Source organism: Neoarius graeffei, chromosome 15 (assembly GCF_027579695.1).
Source record: "Neoarius graeffei isolate fNeoGra1 chromosome 15, fNeoGra1.pri, whole genome shotgun sequence".
Classification (NCBI taxonomy): domain Eukaryota; kingdom Metazoa; phylum Chordata; class Actinopteri; order Siluriformes; family Ariidae; genus Neoarius; species Neoarius graeffei.
Genome location: NC_083583.1, coordinates 12,761,708 through 12,774,810, shown reverse-complemented (window position 1 = coordinate 12,774,810; position 13,103 = coordinate 12,761,708). Strand labels below are relative to the sequence as shown.

At 42.9% G+C, this 13,103-nt stretch overlaps 1 protein-coding gene across 1 annotated transcript in view; it reads right to left on the bottom strand.

Annotated features, from left to right (window-relative positions):
* Window positions 1-3,858: 3,858 nt before the first annotated feature.
* sos1 (son of sevenless homolog 1 (Drosophila)) overlaps window positions 3,859-13,103 on the bottom strand; it is a 147,970-nt gene continuing 138,725 nt past the window's right edge. Inside the window, exons 20-23 of the mRNA XM_060940873.1 lie at window positions 9,604-9,720; window positions 9,230-9,503; window positions 6,269-6,390; window positions 3,859-5,275 (exon numbers count right to left, since the gene is read on the bottom strand). Coding sequence (XP_060796856.1) covers window positions 4,856-5,275; window positions 6,269-6,390; window positions 9,230-9,503; window positions 9,604-9,720 — 933 coding nt within the window. The 3' untranslated portion in view covers window positions 3,859-4,855. The remainder of the gene's footprint in view (window positions 5,276-6,268; window positions 6,391-9,229; window positions 9,504-9,603; window positions 9,721-13,103) is intronic.

Below are 13,103 nucleotides of genomic sequence, written 5' to 3'. Positions count from 1 at the left end.
ATCAGAAATGCACTCTATACATTGCTAATGTGGTAAATGACTATTCTAGCTGCAAATGTCTGGTTTTTGGTGCAATATCTCCATAGGTGTATAGAGGCCCATTTCCAGCAACTCTCACTCCAGTGTTCTAATGGTACAATGTGTTTGCTCATTGCCTCAGAAGGCTAATGGATGATCAGAAAACCCTTGTACAATCATGTTAGCACAGCTGAAAACAGTTGAGCTCTTTAGAGAAGCTATAAAACTGACCTTCCTTTGAGCAGATTGAGTTTCTGGAGCATCACATCACATTTGTGGGGTCGATTAAATGCTCAAAATGGCCAGAAAAATGTCTCAACTATATTTTCTATTCATTTTACAACTTATGGTGGTAAATAAAAGTGGGACTTTTCACGGAAAACACAAAATTGTCTGGGTGACCCCAAACTTTTGAACGGTAGTGTACATCGCAGTCTTGCACATGATTCTCTCATCATGAACAGATTACACATATGGATGTGTTTTAAGGAAATGCAAGCACTTTTTATTTCACTTCTCTCATTTTCTCTGCAATTTAGTCACCTGATATTTTTCCAGCCAGCTGTACAGCTGTCACACGACCACTACTGCACAACCCGAGGAGGGCGGGGCTAATACATGCTGCTCGAGGGTGGGGTGGGGTCTCAGGGTAGCATAAAACACTTGCAGGAAGGGGTCATCTGCCCTCTTATGTATACTAATGCATCTCAAAAAATTTGAATATCGTAGGAAAAGGTTTTTTTTTTCATAATTCCAAAAGGTAAACTTTGATACACTATTACATGTAAAGTTAAATACTTCAAGCCATTTTTTGCTTTCGGCTTGATGGCTTATAGCTCATGAAAATCAGAAATCCAGTATCTCAAAGTATTAGAATATTTCCTAAGATCAGTCAGAAAGGTATTTACAATACAGAAATGTCCAACATCTGAAACGTACGTTCATTTACACACACAGTGCTTGGTTATGGCTTCTTTACCATGAATTACTGCGTCAACGCGGTGTGGCATGGAAGCGATCAGCCTGTGGCACTGCTGAGGTGTTACTGAAGCCCAGGTTGCTTTGATAGCAGCCTTCAGCTCGTCTGTATTTTTAGGTCAGGTGTTTCTCATCTTCATCTTGACAATACATCATAGATTCTCTCTGGGGTTCAGGTCAGGCGAGTTGGCTGACCAATCAAGCACAGTAATATGTTCAGTAAATCATTCAGCAGTAGTTTTGGCACTGTGAGCAGGTGCTAAGTCTTGCTGGAAAAGGAAATCGGCATCTCCATAAAGCTTGTCAGCAGACGGAAGCATGAAGTGCTCTAAAATCTCTGGGAAGACGGCTGTGTTGACTCTGGACTTGAAACACAGTGGACCAACACCAGCACATGACATGGCACCCCAAATCATTACAAACTGCAGAAACTTCACACTGGACTTCAAACACCTTAGATTCTTTGCCTCTCCACTCTTTCTCTAGATTCAAGGACCTTGATTTCCAAATGAAATGCAAAATTTACTTTGATCTGAAAAGAGGACTTCGGGCCACTGAGCAACAATCCAGTACTTTCTCTCCTTCGCCCAGATAAGACGCTTCTGACGTTGTGTCTGGTTCAGGAGTGGCTTGATATTAGGACCGTGACAGTTGTAGCCCCTTTCCTGAAGACATCTGTGCGTGGTGGCTGTTGATGCATTGACACCAGCCTCAGTCCACTCCTTGTGAAGTTCTCCCAAGTTCTTGAATCGACTTTTCTTGACAATCCTCTCAAGGCTGCAGCCAGCCCTGTTGCTTGTGCACCTTTTCCAGCCAGCCTTTTCAGCAACGACCTTACCCTCTTTATGGAGGGTGTTGATGATTGTCTTCTAGACAACTGTCAAGTCAGCAGTCTTCCCCATGAAGTGTCTGAACTAGACTGAGAGATACAGTGGTGCTTGAAAGTTTGTAAATCCTTTAGAACTTTCTATATTTCTGCATAAATATGACCTAAAACGTCATCAGATTTTCACACAAGTCCAAAAAGTAGATAAAGAGAACCCAGTAAAACAAATGAGACAAAAATATTATACTTGGTCATTTATTTATTGAGGAAAATGATCTAACATTACATATCTATGAGTGGCAAAAATATGTGAACCTCTAGGATTAGCAGTTAATTTGAAGGTGAAATTAGAGTCAGGTGTTTTCAATCAATGGGATGACAATCAGGTGTGAGTGGGCACCCTGTTTTATTTAAAGAACAGGGATCTATCAAAGTCTGATCTTCACAACACGTTTGTGGACGTGTATCATGGCACGAACAAAGGAGATTTCTGAGGACCTCAGAAAAAGCGTTGTTGATACTCATCAGGCTGGAAAAGGTTACAAAACCATCTCTCAAGAGTTTGGACTCCACCAATCCACAGTCAGACAGATTGTGTACAAATGGGGAAATTCACGACAATTGTTACCCTCTCCAGGAGGGGTCAACCAATAAAGATCACTCCAAGAGCAAGGTGTGTAATAGTCAGCGAGGTCACAAAGGACCCCAGGGTAACTTCTAAGCAACTGAAGGCCTCTCTCACATTGGCTAATGTTAATGTTCATGAGTCCACCATCAGGAGAACACTGAACAACAAATGGTGTGCATGGCAGGGTTGCAAGGGGAAAGCCACTGCTCTCCAAAAAGAACATTGCTGCTCATCTGCAGTTTGCTAAAGATCACATGGGCAAGCCAGAAGGCTAGTGGAAAAATGTTTTGTGGACGGATGAGCCCAAAATAGAACTTTTTGGTTAAAATGAGAAGCGTTATGTGTAGAGAAAGGAAAACACTGCATTTCAGTAGAACCACCTTATCCCATCTGTGAAACATGGTGGTGGTAGTATCATGGTTTGGGCCTGTTCTGCTGCATCTGGGCCAGGACGGCTTGCCATCATTGATGGAACAATGAATTCTGAATTATACCAGCGAATTCTAAAGGAAAATGTCAGGACATCTGTCCATGAACTGAATCTCAAGAGAAGGTGGGTCATGCAGCAAGACAACAACCCTAAGCACACAAGTCGTTCTACCAAAGAATGGTTAAGGAAGAATAAAGTGAATGTTTTGGAATGGCCAAGTCAAAGTCCTGACCTTAATCCAATGGAAATGTTGTGGAAGGACCTGAAGCGAGCAGTTCATGTGAGGAAACCCACCAACATCCCAGAGTTGAAGCTGTTCTGTACGGAGGAACGGGCTAAAATTCCTCCAAGCCGGTGTGCAGGACTGATCAACAGTTACCGCAAACGTTTAGTTGCAGTTATTGCTGCACAAGGGGGTCACACCAGATACTGAAAGCAAAGGTTCACATACTTTTGCCATTCACAGATATGTAATATTGGATCATTTTCCTCAATAAATAAATGACCAAGGATAATAATTTTGTCTAATTTGTTTAACTGGGCTCTCTTTATCTACTTTTAGGACTCGTGTGAAAATCTGATGTCGTTTTAGGTCATATTTATGCAGAAATATAGAAAATTCTAAAGGGTTCACAAACGTTCAAGCACCACTGTACATAGTATTTATACTGAATACAGTATATTACAATTTTCAGTTTCTTAAATAACTGATGGAAAATACTGAACAACTTCACGATATTCTAATTTGTTTGAGATGCACTCGTACATGAGCTCACAGGTGCCGCTGTTATTGACAGAGGAGAGCGAGTGAGAAGACACCATGGCTGTGGCGTGATCGGGATTTGATCTCCTGACACTACGAAAGCCCTTTAACTGATTTTCTTCCAGTGGTTGCACTGTACCTACTGCTTTTTTTTAAATTGAATAATTATTAGGTCATGACTCAATTGAATTTTAGCATGATATTCTCAGCACACAGTGGTAGAAACACTTTTATTCCCTTGTTTTAAGAAGGCAATCGTTTTGTTTTTTTCTTCTTTACATACTTATTGGCAAAAACAGAAATGATTCAGAAAATAAAAGTTCTAAGACAAAGGACAATCACTTTTTTTCGTGTTTCTTGAATGCATGAAAGTACCTCTTTGGTTGTGGGAGGGTACCTTTGACTCGTGGTACTCTTGAGACTACTGGCACACAGATCTCTCCCTGTGGGGGTTAAATACGGTACGAACGCAGCTCACATCTCCCAGTCCCTTTTTTTTTTTTCTTTAAACATAATGAGGTGTGGTTAAGCCAAAGGCTGAGGCAGAAGGAGGAGTCTTATCGGTCGAGTCCTACCTGTCGTCCAGCATCACGCTGGAAGGGCCAAGACAGTCCTCGGCGTCGACAAGGCAGGCACATACAGTCTGTGAAGAGAAACCGTGCTTTGTGGATTTGCTTTATTTAGGAGGTGGTTCAAACTGCTTTGAAGTCTTTTGCTGTCCAGCATTAATGTTAATGATTTGCGGGGGTTTTTTGTTTGTTTTTTTAAATATCTGGTCCTGGCTGCAGCTGTGCAGGGGGAGGAGAAGAGAGGGAAAGGCTGACAAGCTCATGGCTGAAAATAAGCAACGTACAAAAAGAAAAGGGGGAAAAAAGAAGCCACAAACAGCAAAAAGAACGTGAGCAAACATCAGACAAAGACAAGGACAAAAAAAACCCCCACAGATTTAAAAAAAAAAAAAAAAAAAAAATATACAAAGAGACAACCTGCAGGAGGGCTGGCTAATCTCAGACGAAGTTTGCACTTCATGAAAACACAATCTGAACGGTTTAAGGGCACATTTTTCATTTCGTGTTTGTTTTTTTTTCCCCTCGTCCAAAGTCCAACACTGGCATTTCATCCAACGGGCGTTTTTTTTTTTTCCTTTTTTGAAAACGTCATTACTCTGTATACATATCACATGTCTCATGTGCAGTCTTTAGTGTTTCCTCTTTAAGAAGGGTTGGCGTTCTCGAGAAGCGGAGGACCTTCCCGCTCCCTTTTATATGTTTTTGGAGGCAGTTTTGGGATGGCCGTGCTGTGGCGGGGGGGCAGCGGGGGTCCGGCGGCGCCGTGGGGAGTATCGCACTCGAGCAGATGCGGCGCCGGAGCCGAGGCCGGGAGTTTTCGGGGTCCCAGCGGCGACGGGGATGAGGGGAAAAAATGACTGGGCTCAGTACGGCGGCCCTGAGGAGGAGGCTGGAGGAGCAGAGGCGAGCTGGAGAACACGTCAGGAGTGCGCAAGGGCTCGCGAGGAGGCAGCGAGGGTGGGCTGGAGGGAGCGTCCGGTACGGAGTAGCGCATTGGGTACAGCTTACCGGTGGGCTGCCTCGGGGGGATGGCTGGGGGACTGTCCACGTGTTTCGACATCATCTGAAAAGAGAGAGAGAAAAGACAGAATATGAATCGAATAATGACGTCTGAAGAAAACGCAACAAGGAAAATATTAGGACAAAAATATCAAGTTGATCAGGATGAACTGATTTTACTGTCTTCAATTTTCCAAAGACTTTATACACGACAAAAATCTATTTGAAAGTACGAGACTCCATGCTCCAGCTCTTTAGTCTCTTAAGCATGTGTCTTGTTGCATGGCGGAAATGGGTTCAAAACTTACAAAGTGTAAGTGCGGGACAAATGTGTTGCAGTAATGCACATTATGCAGGTGTTTCGTGGCAAGTCAAATGTTAGCCTTCGCTCCACTACCCAATATAATAGCTGTCTTGCTAACGTTAAACACGCCTGCATAATGTGCACTACTGCAACACATTTGTCCCGCACTTACACTTTGTTGAATTAATTCAATATCATAGTCGCCACTGAAGTCCACTCGATCCTTGTTTACCGTCAATGGATCGGTCACTCGTCAAACAGTCCGCCAGAATCCGAGTAGGGAATGGCTGAGCGTAGCTGTCAGTCAAACACAAGTTAGCCAATGGGAATGCATTCCTGGACAGCCCACCCACACGTGAAGTTTGTGCCAAAACTGCAAGCAAAAAGTCAGGGAGCGCAAACGAGAAAGCTGGAATCGCAACCAAAATAAATTACGTCAAACAAAACTGAGAAAGACGCGGAACAAAAATACAAGGTTTCTGAAGAGTAATAGACTGATATTTTGCACGATTACACGAATAATTTGTTTGCCAGTCTAAAAAAAAAAAATTGACCTTTTTTTTTTTTTTTGTATTTTGATTTGTCGTTTTTGTTTGATATTTCAAAAGTATTGTATGAACATTTTGGCACAAAATTGATTCCATACTGATTCAGCCTGTAATTTTCCCAGAGGAGGACGGAGAAAACCACCAACACAGGACAGACTTATTAAGCGAAACGTAATGATGGCTGACGTCTGTGATGTCATTTTACCTTAGAAGGTGAGGACTCGGCAGGAGCGGATTCAGGACGCCGTCTTGGCGGGACAGGAGGAGGGACAGGTGGGTCGTCTGTACTCCTGTGGAAACTCACCATTGAGGACACAGACGAGGACCCTGAAAGAGAAAAGAGATGATCGAGTGAAACCGTAAATCGTACTTTACTTCAGGCGTCTGCTATGACTGATGAGGTACCAAAGCATGAAATCAAAGGTGAGACATGAATCCCCTGACGCCGAACCCCAAACCTCCCCCCCCTTACCCAGATTTATTTTCAAAATCATATGAACAACGACTGGAGGGGGTCTGTGATCACCGTGATCAAAAACCAGTGATCATTTGGTTCACGACAGCACACCGTGAAACATTTTCCAGCTCTGGTGATGGAGAAACAAAACGAATGTAATGGAAGCGTGAATGACTGAGTGAATGGAGAGGAGGTGGTGAGAGAGCGAGAAAGGTCAAGGAGGGCTAATACTAACGTGGGCCATGAGGCAGCACAACCGGGGCAAAAATGGTGTCGTTGTCTGGCAGCAAAAAGAAAACAGAGAAAGAGAGAGAGACATGCTGAGAGAGGAATAACAGAGACAAGGTCTTGGAACGCGAAGAAATCTGGCAGACATCATCATCATCAAGTCAATCAAAGAAGAAATGGGGGGAAAAAAAATATTCAAGACCATCTGTTAGTGTTATGCTGGTTAAATTTTAAATATAACGTAAAAGCCATTATCATCAATCAAAGAAGAACTGCAAGTCAAAAAAGGCTGAGAGAGAGACAGAATGGAAAGAAACAAGCAGAAAGCCACAGAGAGAGAGAATGAATCAGTTAGAGTTGGGTGTGAGACACAAAAGTACAAAGACAGACAGAATGAGACGCACACTATATCTATTATACACACACACGATCAGATTTTCACACAAGTCCTAAAAGTAGATAAAGAGAACCCAGTTAAACAAACGAGACAAAAATATTATTCTTGGTCATTTATTTCTTGAGGAAAATGATCTAATATTACATATCTGTGAGTGGCAAAAGTATATGAACCTTCGCTTTCAGTATCTGGTGTGACCCCCTTGTGCAGCAATAACTGCAACTAAACGTTTGCGGTAACTGTTGATCAGTCCTGCACACCGGCTTGGAGGAATTTTAGCCCATTCCTCTGTACAGAACAGCTTCAACTCTGGGATGTTGGTGGATTTCCTCACATGAACTGCTCGCTTCAGGTCCTTCCACAACATTTCGATTGGATTAAGGTCAGGACTTTGACTTGGCCATTCCAAAACATTAACTTTATTCTTCTTTAACCATTCTTTGGTAGAACAACTTGTGTGCTTAGGGTTGTTGTCTTGCTGCATGACTCACCTTCTCTTGAGATTCGGTTCATGGACAGATGTCCTGACATTTTCCTTTAGAATTTGCTGGTATAATTCAGAATTCATTGTTCCATCAATGATGGCAAGCCGTCCTGGCCCAGATGCAGCAAAACAGGCCCAAACCATGATACTACCACCACCATGTTTCACAGACGGGATAAGGTTCTTATGCTGGAATGCAGTGTTTTCCTTTCCCCAACCATAACGCTTCTCATTTAAACCACAAAGTTCTATTTTGGTCTCATCCGTCCACAAAACATTTTTCCAATAGCCTTCTGGCTTCTCCATATGATCTTTAGCAAACTGCAGACGAGCAGCAATGTTCTTTTTGGAGAGCAGTGGCTTTCTCCTTGCAACCCTGCCATGCACACCATTGTTATTCAGTGTTCTCCTGATGGTGGACTCATGAACATTGGCTAATGTTAATGTGAGAGGGGCCTTCAGTTGCTCAGAAGTTACCCTGGGGTCCTCTGTGACCTTGCCGACTATTACACGCCTTGCTCTTGGAGTGACCTTTGCTGGTCGACCACTTCTAGGGAGGGTAACAATGGTCTTGAATTTCCTCCATTTGTACACAATCTGTCTGACTGTGGATTGGTGGAGTCCAAACTCTTTAGAGATGGTTTTGTAACCTTTTCCAGCCTGATGAGCATCAACAACGCTTTGAGGTCCTCAGAAATCTCCTTTGTTGGTGCCATGATACACTTCCACAAACGTGCTGTGAAGATCAGACTTTAATAGCTCCCTGTTCTTTAAATAAAACAGGGTGCCCACTCACACCTGATTGTCATCCCATTGATTGAAAACACCTGACTCTAATTTCACCTTCAAATTAACTGCTAAACCTAGAGGTTCACATAGTTTTGCCACTCACTGATATGTAATATTGGATCATTTTCCTCGATAAATAAATGACCAAGTATAATATTTGTCTCATTTGTTTAACTGGGTTCTCTTTATCTACTTTTAGGACTTGTGTGAAAATCTGATCTTGTTTTAGGTCCTACTTATGTAGAAATGTAGAAAATTCTAAAGGGTTCACAAACTTTCAAGCACCACTGTGCGTGTGTGCGCACACGCATGTGGAGAGTGAGAGAGACACCAAGACACACACCAGAGAGAGGGAGAGAGACACACAATCAGTTAGAGTTGGGCGTGAGACAGAAAATGAGAGAGGGGGAAACGTCAAGAGAAAGACACAGTGAGAACTAAAGAGGGGAGGGAGCGGGAGCGAGAAAGGAGGTGGAGAGAGAGAGATGGGTGGGTCAGACGAAGGTGCTGAGGTGAGTGCTCTCTGTCCTGCTGTCTGAAAAGCAGCTCTTACTATTCATCCTTGGCATCATCGCTGTGTGGGCAGCTTCCACACACATTCCTAAAAACTGCACCCAGATCAGTGGCTGTATAAAGCTGAATAAAAGCTGAATGAAATGTAGGTTAGTTGGTGTCAGTAAAATTCACTCATCACTGAAACAATCCATGAGGTGTTTTACATGCAGCAGGAGTGTTGAGTAAACATACTGCATACAAGATCTTTTGACAACAGCAAAAACGTCCTGCGTGTGCACGCGTGCGCAATACATACTTGAGTGAAAGGGGCTGGAGGGACCCTGCGGAGAGTCGAACACACTGCAGATGTCTGTGGAGCTGGAGGCTGCCGAGGCGGGCGGGGGCGTGAGGGGCGTTCGGGGCGAGTTGGGCGCCGACGCCGCACAGCTCTCTGTCTCGCTGTCCGGAATACGACTGTAGCTGATCTTTCTCGGCTCGTTCTGCAGCGGCGTCGGGTGGCGCATGGTGCCGGGTCGACTCGAGGACGGCCGTACGCCCGGAGATTTCAGCGGGCAGCTGTACTTCTTAGGCTGCATGTGGGTGGGGAGTAGAAGCAGATTTAACATGGAGAAATAAACACACACTATCCGACATCTTCATCTGTGCATTAATACAGCAGGACGAGCTTACGAATCGAGGCAGGGAACGTGCGTTGCGAGGCTCGATCTCTAAAGACTTGTTGAAAAGATGGTCTGTAAACTCCTTCTCCGTCATGTGCTCCATGGGGTTCAGGTTCTCGAAGAATTTCTGTCAGTGTAAGAATCAAAGAGGGGGAAAAAAGAAAGCGGAGAGCTGATGTTTTGTTCTTTTTATATTAAAAGCATTAATTAAAAGTCTTTATTACAATTCTAAGTGTCACAAAAAAATATAGAATTCAGTTTCTGATTCTCAGCCAATAAAATAGGCCTCATTTTTTAAAAGCAGACTAGGAACCTTCAGACTGACGACAAATCATTTGGAGTCATGTTACTGAACCACTGATTCGATTCAAAAGCAAGTCAGTTCATTCACAGCCATTTGATTCTCTGATTCAAATCTTATAATGCATTGAAAGTATTCTTGAAAAAAATTTCACGAATGTTTCTCAGCCATATTTCTGCAGTTCTTATGTCAGTCTCTGCAGCCATACATATCTTACGACTGACTCATTCACAGACTCTGTACGTAGCGAAGGACACACAAGGCATTTGTTTCAACTCGCTGATTCAATTGCTGATAAGGAATAAATAATATGAATATGCAATGATGTACCGTGCAGCGATAAATCCCGATACGAATTTATGACGATTCGAATCGACTACAAATGAATTGTGATTATAATCAGGCTGCATAATGTCAGGTTTTTCCCATCTGTAATTGCATTGCTGACAGCAGAGGGCGCAAGACTATGACAGCCAGAAAGCACGCAACTTCGCTGGAGGTGGAAGTAACACAGCTCGAATGCCACAAAAACACAACTAAAATGGGAAAGAGCTGTTGTGTAATTGACTGTATGAATAGATTTAACAAGACATCAGTGCACTCTTTTTACAGACTGCTGAAAAAAGCCAAGAGAAGAAAATGGAGGTCGTACAAATGTTCATAAATGGTTATGAAGAAAAGGCTCATTTGTGATTTACTTTTTTCATTTCGAATAAAAGGAATATTTTTGTTAATAGGCTAATATAAATTTACTCCATCCTTGACACAGGTGGGCAAATCATATTTTTAAGCTGAATATTTAAGTTGATGAACAGGAAAATAAGTCAACAAAAACATGTCTTCCACAAAAATTGAAGCTTTATTCCGAGCTTTCGGTCCGACGGTCCATCATCAGGGACAGAATGGAACGTCAACAAACTAACAACGGTCACTTGTGTTATGATGGGTCATGTGCTTGTAAAACAAAATCTACAAGAAATATTGAATTGAAGGAGAAAAAAAAAGGACATAAATAAATAAATGCTACGAGATAAACTAACGAGTGCTCTGAGAGCACAATATCCCCCACTGGCAACAATGCCATAACTGGTAAAATGTGACTGAATTGAACGAAATTGCAATATGCATATTACCGACATATAACAAAAAAATCCTGCCAAGTTTGGTGAAATTCCTCCCAAAACTGTGAGAGGAGTTGATTTCAGAAGGTCAGTACCCTTACTGGGACGGACGGACATCGCCACAACATAATCCTCCTTCGGGCCTTTCAGCCAGCGGGGGATAAAAATTGCGAGGGAAGTTGATTTCAGAAAGCAAGCACACCTTGATGAAATTGCCAAAGTACAAGTTTGTTAATAATCAAGGGCATAACTCTGGGGAAAATTTGCCTAAATTAAACGAAATTTCAACATGCATATAACTGTCATATAACAAAGCCTTCTGCCAAGTTTGGTGAAATTCCTCCACAAGTTGTAAGAGGAGCTGATTTCAGAAGAACGTACACCCTCATGAAATTGTCAAAGTACAAGTTATTTAATCAAGGGTCAAAACTCTGGGAAAATTTTCACAAATGAAATTAAATCGCAATCTGCATATTACCGTCATTTAACAAGGCCTCTTGCCAAGTTGCGAGAAATTCATGCAAAAATTGTGAGAGGAGTTGATGTCAGAAGGCGAGCACACCTTCATGAAATTGTCAAAGTACAAGGTTGTTAATCAAGGGCCACGACTCTGGTAAAATGTGACCGAATTGAACAAAATAACAATATGCGTATTACCGACATATAACAAGGCCTTTTGCCAAGTTTGGCGAAATTCCTCCAAGAATTGTGAGAGGAGTTGATTTCAGAAGAAAAAAAAAAAACACTCATGAAATTGTCCAAGTATAATTTTGTTAATCAAGGGCTGCAAGTCTGGTAAAATGTGACCGAACTGAACGAAGTTACAGTATGCATATTACCGACATATAACAAAGAATCCTGCCAAGTTTCATGAAATTTCTCCAAAAATTGTGAGGGGAGTTGATTTCAGAAAGTGAGCACCCTTCCCCGGACGGACAGACCGCCACGTCAGTTAGTTAGTGCACTGCTATCATTCGCAATCATCCATGCTTTAGCAATTTCTCTCTTGAACCAATGCTCTTGAGAAATGAGTACACTGCTGCTATCCCACGCTCCATCACGGGCCAGGCTGTTGGCATGGTCAGCGAAAGCCGAGGTCTCACGTTTAACCAACCTAACACTTGCCTTATGTTCTTTTATCCTTCTGTCAGTGAACGCCCGGTCTCACCAATATACTCAACCTGACAGTCTTTACAAGGACTCTGGTACCCGACGCCCGTGTTTTCTCTTTTGGAACGCGGTCTTTTGGTTTTGATAAGATCTGCTTCAGTGTTTAGACTGGCTTGATATTGGATCTGATGAAATGCTGACTTAACATGCATTGGATTCTCTCAAGGGGTGTTCACACGGCACATATTTGCATCGATGCATTTTGTTGCGATATATCTTACACCGGTGTAAATTTTGTGGAGCGTTCACACGTCACAAACCTGCTTACTAGAGAGAAGCGTGTTAGCACCGGTGCAGCCCCACTTGCGTTCACATGGCAGTTTTTGCGACCGTGCTATACGATAGTAATAATGCGGAAATGAAATATGCGCATGCGTGAAAATGTATTTCCTTTACCCGGTTGTCATGGCATCACCAAGCGCCGGGAAAACAACGTGGATGAAGACACCAGTGTTGCCAGATACTGCTGACGTTTTCCAGCCCAAAATATGTTCAAATCCTCCAAAATGCACTTAAAACCACCCAATCTGGCAACACTGGAAGACACGCAGTTCTGTTGTTGTTGATATTCGCCATTTCGGAAGCGCAAAATACCAGGATGCAAATTATGCAATGCCTGTATGTAATCAACTCTCCTCACGCGTAGCGAGTCTACCCCTGTAGCGTTCAGACGTCCCATTTTATATCGGTGCTGCCCCGCAAACTAGCATTTACTCCGGAGTAAATTTCTTAAACCACCTCCCGAGCAGGGTTAGATTTGCACCGGTTTAAGCAGCTTTCAGGGGCTACACCGGGATAACTTTGTACCGTGTGAACGCTCTACCGGGGCAGCCCCGGTGCTACACCGGAGTAAAAGTTGTCGTGTGAACACCCCTTCAGTCACGTCAACGTCGGGTGGCAAATCCTTTCCACGCTTGT